General features: G+C 33.6%; 2 protein-coding genes, 2 long non-coding RNA genes and 1 pseudogene across 5 annotated transcripts; 2 read left to right on the top strand and 3 right to left on the bottom strand.

Annotated features, from left to right (window-relative positions):
• Positions 1-3,284: 3,284 nt before the first annotated feature.
• On the bottom strand, positions 3,285-4,139 carry LOC137715603 (metallothionein-like protein 1). Its single transcript, XM_068454941.2, has 3 exons — positions 4,013-4,139; positions 3,767-3,847; positions 3,285-3,603 (listed from the first exon to the last, which is right to left on the bottom strand). Exons 1-3 carry the CDS (start codon positions 4,063-4,065, stop codon positions 3,510-3,512), a joined length of 228 nt encoding a protein of 75 aa, XP_068311042.1. The 5' UTR covers positions 4,066-4,139; the 3' UTR covers positions 3,285-3,509.
• Positions 4,140-6,151: 2,012 nt separating this feature from the next.
• Positions 6,152-7,186, bottom strand: LOC137715604 (metallothionein-like protein type 2). Its single transcript, XM_068454944.2, has 3 exons — positions 7,031-7,186; positions 6,810-6,890; positions 6,152-6,529 (listed from the first exon to the last, which is right to left on the bottom strand). The coding sequence occupies exons 1-3, from the start codon at positions 7,081-7,083 to the stop codon at positions 6,436-6,438; spliced, it is 228 nt and encodes a 75-aa protein (XP_068311045.1). The 5' UTR covers positions 7,084-7,186; the 3' UTR covers positions 6,152-6,435.
• Positions 7,187-8,634: 1,448 nt separating this feature from the next.
• LOC148698178 (copper-transporting ATPase PAA1, chloroplastic pseudogene) lies at positions 8,635-10,431 on the bottom strand (annotated as a pseudogene). The gene is made up of 3 exons (XR_015960393.1): positions 10,156-10,431; positions 9,119-9,352; positions 8,635-8,697 (listed from the first exon to the last, which is right to left on the bottom strand). The product of XR_015960393.1 is annotated as a copper-transporting ATPase PAA1, chloroplastic pseudogene (transcript).
• Positions 10,432-14,290: 3,859 nt separating this feature from the next.
• Positions 14,291-15,742, top strand: LOC148698177 (uncharacterized). The gene is made up of 2 exons (XR_015960923.1): positions 14,291-15,162; positions 15,392-15,742. It is a non-coding gene; the product is annotated as an uncharacterized LOC148698177 (long non-coding RNA).
• A 97-nt stretch (positions 15,743-15,839) lies between these two features.
• LOC148698176 (uncharacterized) lies at positions 15,840-18,436 on the top strand. The gene is made up of 2 exons (XR_015960925.1): positions 15,840-16,722; positions 17,077-18,436. It is a non-coding gene; the product is annotated as an uncharacterized LOC148698176 (long non-coding RNA).
• The last annotated feature ends 4,046 nt before the right edge of the window (positions 18,437-22,482 follow it).

Below are 22,482 nucleotides of genomic sequence, written 5' to 3'. Positions count from 1 at the left end.
AGTGAATTGCGGGCACATTTTCCAGTTAAACATAAAACACAATGCTCAAAATTTAGTCAAAAAATTTCACTTTCTTCTTTTTATAAAATTTTTCAGTAGTAAATTATAGCAATGATCTCTTAACTTTAACTCAATTGGAGCAATGATTCCTTAACTAAAAATATATTACCATTGATTCCTCAACTCATCAAAACGTGCAATTATGGTCCCTCAACTAAAAGTCCATTACAATTGGTCCCTCAATTCTAATCTAATTGGATAAATGATCCCTCAACTTTAACCCAATTGAAGAAATAATCCCTCAACTTTAACCCAGTTGAAGAAATGATCCATTAATTTTAACATGCTCATTCCAAAATAACTCATTTTGACAAAATTTTGACCAAGTTGACGAAAAGAATCATAGCTACACGTTTGGATCAATTGAGGGACCCCAATTTTAGCAATGATCATTCTAACATAACTCATTTTGACAAAATTCTAACGAAGTTGACAAAAATGTTCATAGCTATACATTTTGATGAGTTGAGGGACCAACGATAATGGATTTTTAATTAAGAGACCATTGCTCTAATTTAATTAAAATTAAGAGACCATTACTACAATTTACTCATTTTCTCAGCAACTAAAAGACTGCTAATTTATATGAGAGAGAGAGAGAGAGAGAGAGAGAGAGAGAGAGAGAGAGCGTTTATTGAGCTTGAGCTTCCTGAGGCGGTTGATGGCGTGAAAGAAGTCACCTCTGTGAATAGGAAAGCCATCACCCATCCAGCTCTGGAAAGCAGACCAACTGGCTCTTTATTCGGCAGCTTCTCAATCCTGTAAGATAAGCACGAACTGGGTTCTACTTGTTTGAACTCGATGATTGTCTCGGGAAAATCATTTTCTGTTTGGGTGCAGAGAAAATATTTGAAGCCAGATGAAATTATGGGCAGAAAAATGTGGGACATAAATTGTTCGACGATTTGCCTGAACGAGAGTGCTATGTATCACAAGGTACAGAGTTTGCATACTTTCATTGAGACATTAAATGTGCATCAGGTGCCTGGTAATGCTAAAATTTCCAGCTCATTTACTTAAGCGCGGCCTGGCCCCCAATGAGAAGCCCAAAAGAAATAAATAGGTTTGTTTTTCAGGTCAATGAGAAAACGTTTGAGTCGCTTGTTTGAGTGACTTGACGCTTCACCTTTTACGTACAAAACAGATTTTTATTTTTTATTTAATTAATTATATAAAACTATTAAATCTTACAAATATTGGCTTCAGCCGTGTTATCGTATTTACACAAAGACTCAACTTGTGTAAACTTTTTATTTAGACACACAAAGTTTGTAATAATAAGGGATACTTTGGATGCGGTCCCTAATCCTTAACATTCTTTAATTAAAACTTTAATAGTATTCAAAGTTTGATTAAGATCCCTTGACTTTGTACACCTCATTATATTACTATTAATATTTATATTTTTATAGTTTTGACATTAATTGTTTGATATTTTATGAGATTTATAATCCTATAAATTTAAAATCCCTCATTATAATACTATTAGAAACGGTTACAATAAAAAAAGTTTAAACATTTTGATTGAATAAATGGATAAAAACTATGTAAAAATAAGAAATAATAAATGGCAAAAGAATGTATCCATAGTGTTAAAAAATTGGTACATTTTACAAAAAAATAGGTACATTTCACATATAACAAAGTGGTACATTAATAAAGAAGAATGGGTACATTATAAATAAATTAGGGTACAAATAAAAGATTAAAAAGTATGAGTACAAATGAGTTTTTAAAAATATAGGCGCTAAAAGAAATTAATACATGGGTACAAAATAAAACTAAAAAGAAAATACTACAAATTAAAAAAAAAAATGTTGCAAATTAAAAGTGGGTACAAACTAAAAATATAAATATATGATACAAAGTTTAGGCATAAAACATAAATATACCATATGTACTTTTTCTATCATTAATTAAATATACAATGTCACGTGACGATATACACATGGGTACAAACACAAATAAAACTTTAAAAAATATGGGCACAAAAAGAAACTAATATATGGGTACAAATTAAAAATGAAAAGAAAATTGGTACAAATTAAAAAATATTTGCAAATTAAAAATAGGTACAAACGAAAAATAAAAATATATGATAAAAAATTTAGCCATAAATATAAATATACTAATTGTAACATTTTTAACACTAAAGGAATATATTTAAAAATAAAAATATTTTATTATTCAAATAATTAATGATGTTATTAATACCCAAGGACCTTGATAAAAAATTCAAAATGAATAGGATTTTAATCAATGGAGTAACAAAAAGAAGAATGTGAACCTAATTTTTCCTAATAATAATAATAATCATCATCATAAATTGAGGGCCCCTCTGGAGTGGGAGACCCCAGGCAGCCCGCCTACTTTGACTACTCTTAGGGCTGGCCTACACAAGTAATTCCATAGTCTTTGTTCATTTGCAACTTTGTTAAAACATCTCCAAGAAAGGTAGCAACTGAGTAGCACCATTGATTTGCTATGCCACTTGGGAGAAACGCATTTTGAACGGATGGCTGGCAACCCAAAAATGCATCAAATTCCAATCGTAAAGAAAGCAGAACAACAAAAGCATATATTTAAGAAAATTTGTAACATACAAAGGCAGCCACAAAGCAAATCAGAAAACCCTAGCTCTCTCTCTCTCTCTCTCTCTCTCTCTCTCTCTCTCTCTCTCTAGAAGATCATGGATTTGCAAATCAAATGGCACTCCTATTATTTTACATTAAACTCTAAACCCAAACTAGACACTTCAACTTTTACAGTTTTGCAGATCAAATGGCAGTCCTATTATTCCAATTCTGGTTACCTCAGAAAAAGTCAGAGGATAGGAACAAGACCATTACTTATTTAGTACTGCCCTAATAGTTAGTGGCTTGTCACTTGTAAAATAATGGAGCAAAGGTCTAACTTAAAGGACCACTTAGTATTACAGTCTAATATCGTTTTATTTATTTATTTGTAAGTGAGAGGTTTTAGGTTCAATTCTCGTCAAAGGTAAATTTGAACCACATTATTGATAGCCCATTATAAGGTTAAGTTCACCCCCTCATCTTAGTGTAAATAATATCGTTTTGTTTTTGTTTTTTTTTTTTTTTTTTTTTAAAAGTCAACTCGAAGGAGCTCTCAATCGTTCATGTCCACTACAATTTCATCTATCATTTCCAAACCCAAACACACATCAAAGTAAAACCCACAAGACATTGAGCTAAACAAACACATAAATTAAGAAAGATGTAACATAAAAATAATTAAGGTTGCCACAAGACACAAAGCAAATCCCAAAACCCTAGCTAGCTAGCAAGCTAGGAGATTCATGGATTTGCAAATCCCATGGCTAATCTTATTTTACAGTAAGTTCTAAAACCAAGCTTTTACAGTCTTCTTCTTATTTATAGAGACCATCACAGCTTTCTTCTTTGAGTCTGGATCTTGGCTTGCTTCGATCATTTGTGGCAGCCACATGAGCTGCAGCTGCAGCTTGAGCCACACTTGCAGTCATTCTCTGCTCCATAGCTCATCTCAGACCCCTCAGAGAACCTGCAATAATAATAGTAATAATAATAATATAGTCAATTTTGTTTTTTAATTAGAGAGAGATTACTAGCACTCCTGAAATGTCATTATGCAATCTTCGGAGAGTATTTTTACCTTATATTTAATTAACCAAGGTTAAGACAATAGTTGCCTTATAAAAACTTACATTTTCACAGGTGCAACTCCGGCAATGATAGTTTCAGTGGAAGTGGTCTCTGAGTAGCTCAAATCAGGGTTCATGCCACACCTACACGTATATACATATATAAAGAGAACATTATTATTAGGAAAAATAACTAAGCAAAGTAATCAGTTCATAGTTAAGAATATAATTAGGAATTATGGAGAATGATTATATATATATATATATATATATATATATATATACTGGTTAGGGGAATAGAAGAATTACTTGCAGCCACTGCCGCACTTGCAGTCACTGCCACAGCTACAATTGCAAGACATTTTTTTTAAAAGTTGGATAAGGAGAAGAGTGTTGTAGTGCTGGAAATTGAATTCACTCAAAGCCTGGGATGAGTTTTCTCGTGAGGGTCTCAACTGCTATTTATAGTGCAAGTAAAGGCTGAAGCGGTTGAAATCCACCGTACACGTGGATCAATCCTGGATTTCTATGCGAAATTATTAAAGTTTATGGAGATTACTTGCCCTCACCAGTAATTCACAATACTTTAAACTTTTCTTAACACTCAGATTTGATGTTACTAATATTTAAATGGTAACATGTTTATGCTTTAGAGATTTCTTTCATTTATATAAATGTTACAATTTAATTAATTATCAAACACTCTAAACTTAAATTTTTGGTAAATGATTATTTGTTTTAGTGACACTCGATTTCTGTATTATATTTAAAGATGGAATTGAGTTCAAATCTGATAGATAATAATTGTTGAATCAAACAAGCAAAGCTTAAAAGTTGATATTCAAAACAAAAGTACAGTATTAACGTTAATTAAAATAGAAAGTTAAGGATCTTATTTCTTATCTTTCGTGTGCACCACTCAGATTCAATTCCATCAACTTATTTTTTTGGGTGGAATTCTTTCATTTTATTGATAGTTTATAGTCCGGTCGTTCAATCAAAAAGTTTCTTTGCAGAAAAAGGCAATGGGCATCCCCCAAGTTGTTTCCTTATAAAAGTGTGTAGGTAAAAACCTTTTGTTATGAACTCTGGCGTTGATTTTAATTTGGGAAAACTTTATTAAGTTAGGCTAAGAGTCCCTATGAAGTTTCAATTACCAATTGATTTTTAGTTTTTATATTTTGTGCTTGAAATATGGGAAACTTTAGGTAGGAAGGGGCAAATGGAGATGAGTGGTGTGATAGAAGATAGGAAATTAAAGAACAATCAATGAAACAAAATCTTGAAAGTGAAAACAACTTAAAGTCAATTTTAATTTTAATTTTTGTATTTCTTTCCTTGAATTCTTATATATTTCTTCAGCGTTATCTTCCTTCCTCCACTTTTCTATGTCCCTCCCTTCTTCTATACATTCCCCCTCCATCACTAACAAAAAAGAAAAGCTAAAGTAAACAACAAAATAATTATCAAAACAACCCTAAGTTGTTTGATTGCATGGCTTATGTGATATCCTGAAGCACTCTTCAAGTCAACTAACCTAATCATTGTTGTGATTAAGTAATAATTGATAATATATGGCCAAGGAGTGACATAAATAATCCATAGAAATATCAGTCGTTTATTCCTGGGATAGATCGCGACCAAAACATACACGAATAATTGACAAAGTGGTCATTTTCCGTGGGCGAATTTATAAAAGCAAAGATAATGTAATTTTTGTGTGTGGATAAACTAATAATTGTTAGTTGTAAATAATGCTAATTGTCCAAACGTTTCTTTTGGTTAATTGTCCTAAGATTGGTTCATGGCATCTTATTAAGAAGGGATGAAGTCTGCTGCTTAACAGACAAATCGAACGTACACATCAAAGTGAAGAAAAAAACACATTTGAAATGTTCTTGTCTGGGTCCCTAATTAATTAGTGTCAAATAGTTTCTTACAGAAAAATAAATTTGGCCCCTTTGGAATCTATCCCTCCATGATCTCGTAAAGTGTATACACTACAGCCTAAAAAGGGCTTCAGGTATAGTGCATATGATACAAACAACTTCATTCCCAAAAACGTTATCACATCAAACTAATGTAATGAGAAAGATATACACATGAATGTGTCAAACTAATGTAATGAGAGAGATGTACATATGAATGTATACACTCGGCCATGCCTAAGAATCTCTTGTCATCATTTTAGAGGTGTTAACTGGCTGATGATCCAGTTGTTATCCTCTTGAGGATGAAGCTTATTCAGATTTTAGAAAATTAAACTAAGAGCTGCAAAGTTAAGCAAGCAAAAGTGTTGGCGCCGGCCTTTATCTAATCAATTTATATGAAAAATATAATTTTGTTTCTTTTGTAAATGGTTGAAGACCTGATCCAATTACCGTCACATTAAAGAAAAATAAAAATATATGGATCATGAACAGTACTTGTGCTGGTGTCATGCATGCATACTGAAAACTTTGTGCTTTAATAAATCAATGGATAGTACCAACATATTGGAGCTCTCAGCTGTTCACATTAAGTATTAACTACAGTTTGATCTCTCATTTGCAAACCTTCAAATCCCAAACCCTAGCTGGAGTAGGAGATCATGGATTTGCAGGTCAAATGGCAATCTTATTTTACAACGTAAGTTCTAAAACCCAACTGGACAATTCAACTTTTACAGTCCTTATTTATAGAGACCTCGTGCATGACAGCTTTTCTTGAGCTTTAAACTTGGCTTGCTTTGATCATTTGTTGCAGCCGCATGAGCTGCAGCTGCAGTTTGAGCCACACTTGCAGTCATTCTCTGCTCCATAGTTCATCTCAGACCCCTCAAAGGACCTGCAATAATAATAATAATAATAATAATAATTTAACTTCATTTTTTAATCGTCCTATTTTCAGCATAAATATAATTCATGAAATTAAAACAATGTTTGAAAGAGTTTATCAAGGGGCAATATGGGCAAATAGAAACTAGGGGGACACTAAGTAAACAACAAAGTTATATAAATCACGATTCAACAAAATTATTGTCTGTTTAGTGTTACACCAATTCTATTTATTACAAAAAGTTTGTAACCGATTTTATTCAGGTATATTTGTCTTGTAAAAATCTTACATCTTCATTGGTGCAACCCCAGCAATGATTGTATCAATGGAAGTGGTCTCTGAGTAACCCAAGTCCACGTGCATCCCACATCTACACATATATACATAAAGAGAATACGATACTATTAGGAAAATATAAACAAAGTAATTAATTCCTAGTTAAGAACATTAGGAATGATAGATAATGATGATCGATCACGTATATGGTTAATTAGGGGTATAGAAGATTACTTGCAGCCACTGCCGCACTTGCAGTCACTACCACAGCTACAACTGGAAGACATTTTCTCCAAAAGTTGGGTATAAGGACAAGGAGAAGATTAATTGTTCTAGTGCTGGGAACTGAATTAACTTCAAAGCTGGGATGAGTCTTCTTGTGAGGGTCTTAACTGCTATTTATAGTGCAGTTTAAGATTGAAGTGGTCGAGATCCACCGTACACGTGGATCAATTGTAGATATCTATGCTAATTAATAAAGTTTATAGAGATTACTTGCTCTGTCGAACAATCCAAATTCCTATTGAAATTGAATTTTTTTAGTGTGAGACGTTGTCACGTAATGTTTTTAACAATTATATAAGGGCTAGAAGAGGCTTGTATTTTTAGACCTTGGTTGTTTTTTATGTGCTAATTTAATGCTTATAGCAAAAATTTTCGACATATTTGGGTTAGACCAGCTGGTCTACCACCGTGTCCATCCATGTATCAAGTGGTTCCTTTTTATGCACAAGACGTATATGAATTGACAAAGTGGTCATTTTCTGTAGGTCAATTTGTAGGAGAAAAATAATGTCAATTGTTTCTTTTGGCCACGAAGTTGTCTTAAGGCATGAAGTCTACTGCTTAGCAGAATAGCAGAAAACACATATTCGAAATGTTCTTTTCTGGGTCCCTTAATCTGCATCAAATATTTTTCACAGAAAAATAAACTTGGTGGCCCCTTGGAATCCAACCCACCGTGGATTCAATTGTTATCTTATACTCTAAAACTAGGATGGTCGATGCTATCGAAGACAGTCGAAAAAGGACTTCAAATCATTTTATATGATACAATTTTGTCACAAAAACTCCCAACCAATCAAACTAAAGTTGATAACGTTCTGGGGCAAGTTACCTCATCAAATTATTGGCGCAATTTGGTTATTTTATTGTTACCAAAAAGGGATATATATAGATATATATATAAAAAATAAAAAAAAAAAAATCTAGCCTAAGCTAGCTATCTCTTAAAAATATATGACACTAGTACAAAAAACACTTTCGGTGACGTAGGTCCTTCATCGCGCAAAGTCAAAAAACGTCGCGCAAAAATTTGCCCGACGAGCCTTCGTCGCGCGGCAAGCCTGTGAAAGCAGGGTTTGCGCGACGAAGAAATAACCTACGTTGCGCAAAGTCGATTTGCGTGATGTAGGGTTGTGCGTCGCGCAAAGACACTTTGTGTGACGCATGTCACTACGACATGCAAAGACACTTTGCGTGACACGCGTCCTACGTCGTGCAAAGCTACTTTGCACGACGTGCCTGCGTCGCACAAAGTTAATGGCTTTGCCCCTGCTTTGCGCGACGTAGGGACATGCGTCGCGCAAACCCCTTTTTTTTTTTTTTTTGGCAAAAATATTTTTTATTTACTTTTTAATAAATATTGTAATTAAATTCTAAACAATAATTAATAAACCAAGAAAAAGTATTTAATTATAAAATATATGAAAATGTACATACAAGATGTCTGAACAAAAATAGAAAAAACTACAATAACTATCTTCTAGGTTTGATACATCAAGTTATTGGGTATCGACTGGGCAAAAAGTGGCTGGGAGGTCAAAGATGGAGTAAGATCAGGTGCTGGCATCGGGATTTTGCTTCATAGTTAGCCTACTCAGCTCCAAGGCATCAAGTAACTGCAAGAAATTGTGAGGATCAAATATCCTACACAACAGTGCTTATTATATGAAAAGAAAGATAACTACTTTTTCCATCAATGCTCCACCAATCAACATTATGCAAATTTTTCAAATAATCTTTTATAGATGGTGAAAAGAATTCCGTTGCACTCTTCAATTATTCATTCATAGTTGCGGATGGTAAACGTCGAAAAGAAAATTTTGCTACGACAGCATGTAATCCATAGTTTGGTTTCCAAAAATAATACCACAGATTCTGATACCTATTTCTACTTTCAAAAACAACCCGGGAGGTGTTCGTGCAAATAATCCTACTACAATGTTATATTTTTAATAAAATTACCTATTTTTTACATTTGTCCAAATCGATAAAATTTTTGTTTCCCATCAAAGAAAGAAGTAATTAAGAACTCCTTACCTTCTCTTTCGGAATACCAACAGCAGACGCGACGTACTCCGCGTTATTGCTTTTGTCCCCAGATAGCATGTATACATCGATTCCTTGCTTAGATAAAGATTTAACAACTTGTCCTGCATCTACCCTTATCTGATCCTCAAAATAAATGAGGCCGGCAAGAGTACTATCAATGCCAACATATACAATAGATTGACTCGTATGGGCTTCTACTTCTTCAAATGGGTAACTCCATGCCTGCATATATTTAGTTTTTCAATGGGGCCTCAATACATGATCCAAGATTAAATTATTTGTCATATTAAGAAGGAAAAAAAAAAAAAGAAAAAAAAGATATCTTATTTGGAAGATGAAAACAACTAAGCCTTTGGTTCCCAAAATTAATTTCCATGGTAAGCTAAATAGTCAATCCATCTTCTGGGGTCATTTGAGAGTTCGGCAAACAATCAAGAGTAAAATTTAGAATTGGTTCATGAACCAAAAATCTGTTAATTGAGATCCCTAAATTTAACAAAACATGCGCCCTTGGTTGCCTTCAATTCCCTAACACCAAATGAGCCCTAAAAGTTTTCTAAGATTCTACATATCTTTAATGAATCTCTAGGATTTTCTTTTAAAGTCGTTTTGATGCCAAAAACCTTTAGAAAATAAGGCTCATTTTTGTAAGCCAAAGTCAAATTGGAGAAAGAAATAAGCATCTGTTGAAGTACCCCTATATCTTCTTAGTCTCTCTAAGCTGCTTCTGTTTTCTACAAATTGTGCTACTTATAGAACTTCATTTTAGTGCTCCTGTAAGTCGAATATGTCAAGCATTACTTCTCCATGTACATTGTTATTTATATCCTAAAGAGTTCATCATGATCATAGACAGCACTCTATGTTGTCCTATATGAATCTAAATTTTCAATAATAGGATTCTAAATTCTCTTAACAATGGTCCAGGGCCAATGCCTATCAGCATTACACCTTTACAAGAAGCAAATTCACATTCAAATATGCAATGATACAAACTATTATATTCCATTATACCCTGTAATTACCTTTGAACCCATTCCAAAGTCCCAACAGAAACCTTTTTGTTCTCAATAGTTGCTACAGCACTAGAACCAGGTTCTTCCTAGAATGTTCCATCCGCAACCTGGAATAAGGTGCACATTTTAGGATCTGAGCATCATGATTTTTTCGGAAACTTATCCAGCTAATGCATGCACTTAATGATATAATCCTCTTCTAGAACACCAAAGATTTGTTCACAGAACTGCAGTCTTTCTTTTTATTTGTAAGAGATGAAGCTCACATAGGGGAGAAATTAAAAGCAGAACTCCAGCACCATTCTATACAAAAATCCAGCCAGTTAAGACGAAGGCACACTAAGGGGACATCCCTAAAGTGCTTAGACCAAAGATTCCCAAACCGATACAATATCTAGTTGTCCCAAATAAAATCCATTAGCTAGAGAAAATATAACCTGTGAATAGAGACAACCACAAGCAACACCTGACTCGACATAACTTGCATACCGATCCATCCAAAGATTCATTGATCAAGCCATCAATAATTCCCTCTCCTTAAGATTTCAAGTGATGCATATGAATTAAATTGATCAACGCAAACTAAAAATTCATTGAACAATCACATCTGCTATTACCTTAAATCTTTTATCTTTTCAAACTTGCACAATTGAAAGAAATTTCATATTTCAAATTTCATATTTCATATTACAGTTACACTCATTGACCCTATATGAATACAACAAAAAAATTCGATCGTCAATTTAAAATATTTACACAAGTGGATAGCACAAAATCTTATGTTATACTTAATGAAAGTATACATAAACTCTAAGTGTTAGTAAACCTATCATTTTTATGGAAAACGCATTGTACGAAATTAGTTTCAACGATCCAACCGTCAAACTTGTTTGTATATACTTCGAGATAGTATACGCCAAAACTCACAAAAAACAAACATTCAGACATCAAGTAACAAGACAAACATTTCCAACGGCTATAAACGAAAAATCATGATTTAACGGTTATTTTAACTCCGATTTTGATGATTTTTTACAGCTACACTCTTTAAACTTATATGAATACAATGAACTAATTCGATCGTTAATTTAAAATATTTACACAAGTGGATACCACAAAATCGTATGTTATACTTGATGAAAGTATTAATAAATAAATTAAAATCTACTTAGTAAATACATATACCAATGAACTTGATGGGAAACGTATTGTACGAAATTAGTTTCAACAATCCAACCATCAAACTTGTTTGTATATATTTTGAGATCCCGTACACTAAAAATCGCAAAACACAAACATTCAGAGATCAAGTAACGAGACAAACCTTTTCGATGGTTATCAACGAAAAATCATGATTTAACGGTTATTTTAACTCTGATCTTGATATTTTTTTACAGCTACGCTCTTTAATCCTATATGAATACAATGAACTAATTCGATTGTTAATTTAAAACATTTGCACAAGTGGATACCACAAAAGAAAAAGGCAATGCAAGAACCCCAAAAGAAAAGGAAAAGGGCAAAAAAAAAAAAAAAAAAAAAAAAAAAAAAAAAAAAAAAAAAGTCTTTGCCCGACATAGGTACAACTGCGTCGCGCAAGGGCTTTTTTTTTTTTTTTTTTTTTTGTCCTTTTGCTTATTTGTACAAAATAAATAAATTAAAATCTACTTAGTAAATACATATACCAATGAACTTGATGGGAAACACATTGTACGAAATTAGTTTCAACGATCCAACCATCAAACTTGTTTGTATATATTTTGAGATCCCATAGGCCAAAAAATCACAAAAACAAACATTCAGACATCAAGTAACGGGACAAACCTTTTCGATGGTTATAAAAAAAAAATCACGATTTAACGGTTATTTTAACTCCGATTTTGATGATTTTTTACAGCTACACTCCTTGACCCTATATGAATACAACAAACAAATTCGATCGTCAATTTAAAATATTTACACAAGTGGATACCACAAAATCTTATTTTATACTTAATAAAAGTATAAATAAACTCTAAGTGTTAGTGAACCTATCGTTTTGATGGAAAACACATTGTACGAAACTAGTTTCAACGATCCAACCATCAAACTTGTTTGTATATGCTTCGAGATCGTATACGCCAAAAATCACAAAAAACAAACATTCAAATATCAAGTAACGAGACAAACCTTTTCAACGGCTATAAACGAAAAATCATGATTTAACGGTTATTTTAGTTTTGATTTTGATGATTTTTTTACAGGTACACTCTTTAAACCTATATGAATACAATGAACTAATTTGATCGTCAATTTAAAACATTTACACAAGTGGATACCGCAAAATAAAAAGGCAATGCAAGAACCCCAAAAAAAAAGGGAAAAGGCAAAAAAAAGGCAGGTGCACCTACGTCGCGCAAAGGTAGTTTGCGTCACGTGCTGTGTCACCTTCGTCGCGCAAAGCTGTTTTGCACAACGCGAGCCTTCGTCACGCAAAGTGCCGTTGCGAAAGGTAGTTTGCGCGACGTTTTGTGTTTTGTGTCACACAAACATACTTTGCACAACGAAATTTGATCCGTCGCGCAAGTTGGCGTCGCACAAACATGTTTTTCTACTAGTGAGTTGCTCACAAGTTTTTCAAGATGAATATACTCAGGTTGAAGCTTGATTTGTTTCTTAATCAAGCTAAATTAGTTTTGGCTTGTTTTATTCTTGAGCCAAGCTTCAACGAGTCAAACATGAACCAAACGCAATTAATTATGAATCGATCAGTTTTGAGCCAATTTGAAACCCTCTGAGAAAATGGTAATCAATGAGCCCTTTCTCTTGTTGGCGTTGTCTCCTGTATTGAGTCTGAGCAATCGTGGTGCTCTCCACAAATAAGAGGAGGGTGAAAGATTGACTATAGATATGAAGATAAGTGTACACTGCTCTCAAGGCACTAGAGTCGCAAAATCTTTGTCCATCTTTTAGGGATAAAGACACACCATTCCTCCATTTTTTTTGTGGGTTTGATTTACTTTCTTGTAGTTTAGTTCCCATCACATGTGCTGTGGAGTAAAACAGAAAAGATATTGCAACAAGGAGACTCCCTCTAATTATTGATCCACCTTTCATCGGGTGGGGCATCAAGGGCTTCTATCCCCATATTGTGGAGCCAGCCAACTATAATTGCGTGGAATATTTTTGGTCACCACCTTTAAGTGATGGAATCTTATGTATTATAATTGGATGAGTTTAAATTTTGAGATCTCTTTACTTGATAGACTTAAATCTCAAAAATTAAACTTATCTAACGGTGATCAATAAGGATGATGAACAAAAATGCACCCATAATTATGACTTTAAAAGTGAAGGATGCTATCCTCTTCAAATCTCTTCACCTCATCCTCACCTGTCCTTTTCTTTTCCATCTTTTGTTATCAAAGGTTCTCCATTTACCTTCTCTTTCCTTTGAAAAGAAGAAGAAGAAAGAATTCCTCTAAAGTTATTCTAACTTGCTGATATCTTATGCAACGAATATCAAATATTAAGGGAAATGAAAATCGCAAATCTTATTTCTTTTTCTTTTGTTTGCACACTTGTGTCTATATTTAGCTTTTTGATTGAACAGATCGGAAAAAAATCAACCAATATAAAATAGAGAATAGAGTCTAAATGCATAAAAAGATTGCTTGGAAATGATCTCCCAATATTAAACTTTATCATATAAATTTTCATATGCCGTTACATAAGGAGCGAGATAGAGAAATTTAAGGAGCCGAAGGCTAATGGTAGAATATGGGACACACACACACGTGAAAGACAAGAAGAAAAACAAGAAGTCCATCACATAGCAAAAGCTGATGGATAATGGATGGGTACCAATTTCTTGCAAGGATATACACAGAAATGACAAGGACAGATTTAACAGAAGATAGAAGCCCCAAAAATCACAGTAATGAGCTTCATCTTCATTTCATTCCAGGGGTTCCAACACACAGAGTGCTTGTGATAGAATTTTTTAGATAGACATTTTCCGGCATGACTATAATATCGTCAAGTAATATTAACAATCACGTCATTCATTTATATAATAATACATGGATTCGTAATAATATTGAGATGCGACCGCCACACTAAAAAAGTTCTCCTGCATTTCAGTGTCGTGAACTATTTGCTATTTTGTGTGGAGGAAGCCAGGCCACTACTAGCTAATCCGTAAACCCTAGACCCTAGCATGAGAAAAATCCACTGTTCATAACTGAAATTTTGTTTTCGGTGACAATATATACATTTATTTATATACATTAAAATCCAAACTCGATTAATACTGTTCTACGGCAGTATGCGGATCAAAATACCCCTCAATTTGTTTGTTAAGCCACTTTTTTGCCATCTTTTTTACAGTAACTTTCTCACCCTACGAGACCACGCGTTTATCCTCTCCGGTTTCGATTTTTTGGGTGCTTCGGTGCTCTTTCCTTTTTTCTTTACTGTTGTCGCTATTCTAACCCTAATTTTTCTCCCCCTTTCTGATCTCATCTCTCTCCCCTCGCGCCGATCAGTCAAACTGTAAAATTTTTTTCTGTGTGTCTGATCTCATCTCTCTCCGCTCGCGCCGATCTGTTGAACTGTAAAAATTTCGTCCATGTGCCGTCGTTGTCACTGCTTGCTATAAAAAATAATTTGGTTTGCTGACGCGGGATTGCCAGATCTGTAACCTTTTTGTGAGTTTTGTAATTTTCTTACTGGCTTCAGTTCCTTTTTTTTTTTGTTTGTTCTGTATATTTTGCATCCTCTGCATGCTTTTATTGGTTTTCACTTTTTGTCTCAAATTGCTCTTTCATTGTTTTGGGTTTTGTGGTTTTACATTCCGTGGTGGGGATCGTAACTTTCCATGAATCAAGGGGAAGATCTTGAGAGAGAAAGTAGAAAGAGAGGAAAAGGGGGGGGGGGGGAGAAAGATGTCGAATTGAGTGGGAATACCATGACGCTCAAAGATTTCCATGGCGGGTCGATTCCCTCTGATCTCCCTCTTCCTTCTGCTCCTGGGGTGTAAGTCCTGTTTACCCTTTTCCCTGATTTTTATATATTTTGTTTTATGGGAAATTATGGAATTGAAAAAGCCTATTGCTTTTGATTCATATCTGTAAATCTCCGATTTTTAGATCCGGGTTTTGTAATTGCTTTGATCTTCGTGCCCTACAGCGATGGATTGAAATGCCTTCAGTCGTTGTCTATTAAAAATTGTGTCTCCATTTCTTATTTGGATTTTGCTTTTCAGTTTTGGTTGATTCAGTTCGCGTTAGGGTTTATGAGGTGGAGATCTCGCGGAATGGCGCAATAGGATTTGACCAGTTGGTTCACAAAAATTGTATTTGCCTCTGTCTCCATTTCACAAAAATTGTGTCTCCATTTCTTATATTTGCCTCTGTCTCCAACCGAGGGCCAGATGACTCGTTTTAGCCCTGTCATAAAAAATCATCTCCAACCGAGGGCTAAATGGCCATATGGTCAAATATAATTTATTATTTAAAAACTACGACTTAAATGTTGTTTAAGTTTCATGTTGTTAAATGTTTTTTTTTTATGTTGTATAATTTTTATGTTGGTTAATGTTATTAATATTGTTTAATGTTGTTTCATGTTACTTAATTTAATTTAATATTGTATAATGGCTTAGGAGGTTAAAGAAAAAAATAGAATTAAAAAAAATAAGAAAACAAATTTTGTGAAATAGAAGTTATAGGAAAAAAAAATAGAATTTAAAATAAAATGAAACAAATTTTGTGAAATAGAAGTAATAGGAAAAAATGAAATTTAAAAAAAAATATGAAACAAATTTGTAAAATAAAAGTTATAGGAAAAAAATAGAATTTAAAAAAAATATATGAAAAATAGAAGTTATAGGAAAATTTTTGTAAATAAAAAATAATAATAAAACTGTTAAAAAAAAATATTCAAAGAATTTCTGTCGGTTATAACCGATAGGAAATCCAACATAAGCAAAAAAAATGGCCAGCCCTGGGCTGGCTGCATGCAGTTAGCCCTCCAACCCTCTAGCCCTCTTCGATTCCATGGGGCCCTCTCAGATTCCAGAGCTCTCTGGCTTAGTCCTCGGTTGGAGACAGTTTTCGGGTTATTTTCTGCCCTCTGATCATCTGGACCCTGCGGTTGGAGATGACCTAAGTATTTGCATTCATCATTTCAATTAATGGGGTATTTCCAACGAACCAGAAAAAACAATCGGAATCTACAAAAACTGAATATATACAATCAGTTGCTTGATTTTCTTTTAATCAGATTCATGGTTGAAGAGGATGGCTCTGCAAAAGGAATTGTTCTCTCTATTTTTTCTCTGACTTCTTTTTTATTTATTAATATCGGTTTTTTGCCGTTTCTAAATGATTCTCATTGGTTTTTTTTTTTGAGAAGTGTTATTGGCACTCCAAAAATCTCATTCTACACTCCTCACAAGTGTATTTTAATTTTCTTTCATAATATAGAAAATTTGGAATGTAAAATAAGATTTTTGAAATGCTAATAACAAGTTCCATTTTTTTTTTGCAGTTCTCAGTGGAGGTTTAAATGAATTGTGGTTTTTTTCCGATTGAGGTTTGAATTCATTGTTACTTTTGGTTTTTGAAGTGTTTCCGAATTGGGAATTGGCTACTCTTTATTTGGTTCTCAGTGAAATTTTTTTTAGGTGTTCTAGGTGATTAGTCAGCTAGCTACATCACAGTATTTACTTTCAATGTTGGTTTATCTGAAGTATAATGAAGGGACACAATTAGCTTCTTTTTATCAATTTGTTGGAAAAATTAGGCCTTTATTTAATTGTTTGGTACAAGTTTTCTATTAAGGTTTAAATAAGATTGTTAAATTAGTTTTGTTGCTTTGCAGCGGAGTTTATTTGCAATTTTAATGAACGTATTTCAGTTTTTAACGCTTCGGTTCATTCAATTGCAGGTATTTAACTGTTGTGTTTCTAAATTTTTCGCTCCAATGATTAAAAAGAGCCTTTTAAACTGGGAAGAGCCTATGTGGGTACGTTTGTTGCATCAGACTATCTCGGACTGGACTAGTTGGACTGGACTAACTTGCTTAGACTAGACTAACTTGCTTAGACTAGACTAACTTGAACTAACTTAGTGAAGCGTTTGTGGCAGTGTCGTACTAAAAAAAGGATAATTAATAAATTTTAATATTATATTATTTAATTCCTTTTTATTAATATTTTATTATTAATTATCTCTGTTTTTTCTTTTTTGTCTGAAAACTTTCCTCTTCGAAAACCAATTCCACAATTTGAGATCAGACCAAAACAACTCCAATTCCACAATTGCAGAGTGTCTCGTCGTCGAAATAGTGTCTCAAAACCAACTCAATTCCGCAAATCAGAGCCTCTCAGGCTGCTGCCTCCATCTTCTTCGCCGGTCCCAGTGTCCTAGCATCTTAGGCGGCGACCCCAAGCCGCTTCACCATCTTCATCGCTGTTGTGGACGCCAGCGTTCTTGGCTTTTCAGATTCCTCCATCGCAATCATGTTCCTCACCCACTACTGGGTTCACAATGATCTTGTGATTTGGGTTTCAACGAAACCATCTGCGGTGATATGTGCCCACGATGATCGGAGATGATAGAGGTTATGGGTCTTGTCGGAGGAGGAATAGGTGGAAGATTGGTAGAGAAGGAAGAAGGAAGAGGGGGCTCTGGGACTTAGATGAGGAGAAGACAACAGAGAAGGAGACAGTTTTAGCAGTCTAGCCAAAATTGGGGATCTTCGTTAAGAACACCTAGTGAGGTATATAATCTGAGCGAGTGTGACATAAGCTCATTAAACCTAATCCTTGTCCAGACCAAACAAGGGACTACACTAACAATTAGTTTAGTCCAGTCTAATCCCCCCCTAATCCGGTCAAACAAACACACCATGCATGTATTGTTTCTATCACATAAAACTATTCCTTCCCAATCACACAATCAAAGTATATAGTAGACACATAGGTACAAGACACCTTGGAAATAAAGTATGGTTATTAATATTTAATTAATTAATTGATAAAAGTTGGTGATCCTGATGTAAGGTTGCACAAACTAAATTTGTTGAGGGTAGACTCAAATTTGGGTAAGAACCACAAATCTCTTGTTCATTGCAGTATCAGTTTATTCTAAAGCCACAACTATGAAATACTAGAACGGTAGTAATCTTCTCTTTCTTTGTCAACTTATTAAAAAATGATTTTCTAACCATTGTTTACACTTTTTTGCTGACAGTGTGAAGAAGTTGTTCATTATTTGATTGACCTTAGCCTTTGTTGCCACCACAACTGATACACATTTTAATTCACTTTCTATGAGTAATGTCTCAGTCTTTCTTCATATTTCACACTGAATTATTAATTGGAATTCAATCTGCTGGGCTTTCTACACCCACAAAACTGTTCCATACATAATATCTCATTAACATGGCCAGGATCCCGTTGTAGTTTCTTTGGACCACATTTTTCTATTAGTTAAACCTCAAACTCCTGCTAAGCACCGGCGGAGCTAAGTACAAGGTTTTGGTGGGCTATATTATAGGGAGAGTTTTAGTTTTTATGTTTAAAAACACTAATCATTTGGATTATTTTATGATTTTAAATTGTCATAGCCCACATAGCAAAGAAAATTTCTGAATCTTATGACAGTGTTTAGGGAAAATAAGAGTTAATAAATGTTAAATAAACTTATTATTTTAACCAATACTAAAATTTAATAGTAATAAATTAAAACTTCCATACCACACATGGTTCTTTTATTTTATTCATTTGAAACTTTTGAAGGCTAGAAGCCTAGAAAATAGACTATAAGTCTCTTGCTTCAAATTTTTACTTTCAAGTTTACTGTTATATTACTATATGTAGGCAACAAAAAACACTGAGCATTTAATTTCATAGTAATATTTTTAGTTTAGCCCATCCACACAATAATTCCTGGCTCCGCCATTGCTGCTAAGAGTTAAAATTTATATCTAAATTGTTCAAACTATTGTTCGGATGTTCCTGATCTTTAATTTTTTGTGTGCTCTTAAGGCCAAATACATAAACATCTATCTACTCTTATATTTTTAGGTATTTTAAGAATAACCCTTTCCTGCTTTTACGATTTTGTATCATATGGTTGGAATCAACATTTTCCCTGCTATACTGCAAATGATTTTACATTTCTTGGTAAAAAGTTGTTAAACAATGTGGTCAGCTTTTTGACATTTTGTTACAGTTTCATATGTAGAATTTGTAAGTTCGAATCATATTTTTCTTTTCAGTTATATGTTTGAGATACTGCATTCTCCAACTAAGTTGTTGTATAAAACTTTTAGTTGCTGAAAGTGTTTGATCCATTCTAACCATTACACTACTAAATTATGTCTAATTTTTGAATGCCCTACCAAAATAAACAAATCATGTTAGTTCAGGCGAAATCATATAAATTTTAACATTAGTATTTTAGTTGTGCATATATATATCTCAAAATAACACTTATCTTTTGTGTCTTTTATAAATTTGTATTTATTGTGTCTCATATATAACACTCATACTCTACTAATTTTTGTTACACAATCGATCACTCACATGTCATACTATTCATAAAGTGGTTCAAAGAATTCCATGAGCTTCATTTATCAAATTTCTGCTCTTCATGTAAAAATTCTTTTAAAAAGTTGAAACATCAATTAGTGTAAATAACATTAACCACCTTTGAATTTTTTTTCATACGTTTCTAATCCCGCAACAACGCGCGGGCAATCTTTCTAGTTGGTATACTGAAACTGAACAAACAGTGATGTTTCCAAATTTCTTTTTAGCCTGAGAGTGAAAGCTTATTGAGAGAGCTTGCAACGAGAGGAAGGGGGAGAGCAGAGAGCACAAAGAGCAGAGCTCTGCAACTGGTTTCGTCGATGGGCTGGAAATGATTGATGGGCTTGTTTCCGACTAAATTATTTCTTCATAAATCATGGCTAGAATACATGAAGCCATGAAACCAATTGGTCCAACAACAATGAGATAATTTTGTTTCTACTTCGTACCCCAAAAAAAAAAAAAAAAAAAAAAAAAAAAAAAAAAGGGGCCATTGACACATAGTGGTTACCATTCTCCGTAAAAAACTTACACAATGTTCCTCTTTAATGTAGGACTAAATACATCTTACACCATTTAAGTTTGAGGTGATTTTCAAAACAGATGTGAAATGTAGTTAGACTTAAAACCCTAAAATGTTTTTCAAGTTTTGACATGAATTGAGAATCATTTGGTGCAGGTATGGATCCAATTTTTTTCGTCTTTCACTTCTATTTTACGATCAAGGTAGGTCAAGTCAGCTTTTGGTTATAGTATGATATGCTAATTAAAAAAAACAGATACATGTGTTATGATTTAAATGAAATGAAAACACTACGTGATGGTTTTTTGGTAAGCCGAAAAATTAATAGAGATACATATTTGTTTTCAATAGCAAGACTTCAAACAAAACTTAAGAGATCTATAACTTACATTTATAAGCTGCAAACATAAATTTCTGTTTACAAAACTTAAGGAAAGTAGCTTGAGATCTCTAGTTTCAACAATATTAAGTACAAATAACTTCATCTAATAGTTCTTCAAAGATCAATAATAAATAGGTTTATTTACAGATCACATAATAAATAGATTTATTTACAGATTTGCCCCTTAAAACTGTCTTTTAGCCTCACTTTGTCCTCCAAAACTGCCTAAATCGAGCTATTTCACCCTATTTCCGTCAATTTTGTCCCAGACGTTAAATGGAAGAGCATTCCGAGCATTTCATACCATGCTAGTAGCAATGAGGTATTGTGGTGGGCGAGATATGAAATTTCCGGACTTTCCTAAACCTCTAAAACTGCCAAATCGCTACCGGCGTGGAAGTAAATGGTGAAATGACTCGATTTTGGCAGTTTCTAGGGTTAAAGTAAGACAAATTCTGTTTCAAGGAAAAAAGTGAGACCAAAGGACACTTTTAGGGGCAATCAATAAATAAGCCTAATAAATATTCTCGAAACTGTTACAGGGTTCATTAGGATTCAGAGTTTACTATCTAAGCAAACTTATTGAAGTTCTATTCATGATCTTAATATTACATTAATCCAAATTTGAGACTTCGCTCAATATTAATCTAATGTCGAGCTGCATGGTAGAAATTCCCAGCCATTAATGAAATGTAGTGGAAGTTGGAAGTAGAGGTATTATCTAGAGAAATGTAGTTATTACAAGAAAAGAAAAGGTGGCAGTAATACAGGATAAACGACCGGTGCCATCTTCAACACTTACCACCAATTTTGATTGAAATTCTACAACCTCCATCTATTACACCAATCATCGTGGAAATTATATCGGCTTACAAACATCAATAGATAAAAGCTAAAGAGTAAAAAGGCGCGTGTTAGGCCAGGTACGTATAGTTTAGGATACAACTCTAACAAATTCTTCACGAGGGGGCATCTAGCAAAGTTGCATACCTATACAGTTTAGGATACAACTCTAACACATTCTTCACAAGACTACTCACTTACAAGACTTCTCGCTCACTTACTTAGCCCTCTTCTTGGCTACTTTCTTGATTACTTGGTTTCTTACAAGCTTCTTCTTTACACATGCATACATATTTATAGTTGATACTAGTGCTTAATACCCAGGCATTGCCGCGGGTTTGAAGTTAAGATAAGATGTTAAAAATGAAAAAATTTTGGTTACAAAATAGGAACAACGATAACAACAATGAATTTGGAAAAGCGTTAATTGGTATTGTAGCAGTTCTATGTATTTCTGGACCAGGAGGATTACATTCAGTTACAAAAAATAGAAATTCCTGGTATAAAGATACAAAAAACATTATAATAACTGAATTTCTTCTAATAACCCCATCTAATATAGTGTGTTCTAGCTTTTGCATACAAAAAATGAGGAGATGCTGTTGTATGGGGATGCAAAAAATATTGTTGAGTTTTGGGCAAAAAAAGATATGTACAGGTTTTTAAACATGTTAAACATGATTTAATATAGATAAATAAAACATGGTAAACTTTCTTGATCAGAGTAGTGAAAGGTATCTTCAGCCCTTGTTGTAATTGATAAAGCAACCTGAACAAAAAGGAATAGAACATAACATATTTAGATAGGATTTAGTATCACATTTAAATGGTAATGGAGGAAAAGATAAAACAACTTGAAAGCATACTAACCAAATCATTGTTTCCAGTGCTGTTGTGTGGCTTTGCCTGAGTAGGAGGTGATTTTTTTTTTTTTTTAATAACTTGATCGGAACCTCATCACATTCTCTTGGATCAACTTCTGAAATTTCTTCAGATTCACTGAGTTGA

Source organism: Pyrus communis, chromosome 3 (genome assembly GCF_041283825.1).
Source record: "Pyrus communis isolate YQ-2024b chromosome 3, ASM4128382v1, whole genome shotgun sequence".
Classification (NCBI taxonomy): domain Eukaryota; kingdom Viridiplantae; phylum Streptophyta; class Magnoliopsida; order Rosales; family Rosaceae; genus Pyrus; species Pyrus communis.
Note: the sequence above shows the minus strand (reverse complement) of the source record. Positions and strands in the feature narration are given on the sequence as shown.

What these genes read in the sequence shown, in the direction of transcription:
- LOC137715603 (XM_068454941.2), bottom strand. Translation starts at nt 4,065, where the DNA reads ATGTCTTGCAATTGTAGCTGTGGCAGTGACTGCAAGTGCGGCAGTGGC. An exon ending in AAGTGCGGCAGTGGCTGCAA is followed by an intron (nt 3,848 to 4,012) that starts GTAATTCTTCTA and finishes ATATACGTGTAG; the next exon opens with GTGTGGCATGAACCCTGATT. An exon ending in GGAGTTGCACCTGTGAAAAT is followed by an intron (nt 3,604 to 3,766) that starts GTAAGTTTTTAT and finishes TTATTATTGCAG; the next exon opens with GTTCTCTGAGGGGTCTGAGA.
- LOC137715604 (XM_068454944.2), bottom strand. Translation starts at nt 7,083, where the DNA reads ATGTCTTCCAGTTGTAGCTGTGGTAGTGACTGCAAGTGCGGCAGTGGC. An exon ending in AAGTGCGGCAGTGGCTGCAA is followed by an intron (nt 6,891 to 7,030) that starts GTAATCTTCTAT and finishes ATATATGTGTAG; the next exon opens with ATGTGGGATGCACGTGGACT. An exon ending in GGGGTTGCACCAATGAAGAT is followed by an intron (nt 6,530 to 6,809) that starts GTAAGATTTTTA and finishes TTATTATTGCAG; the next exon opens with GTCCTTTGAGGGGTCTGAGA.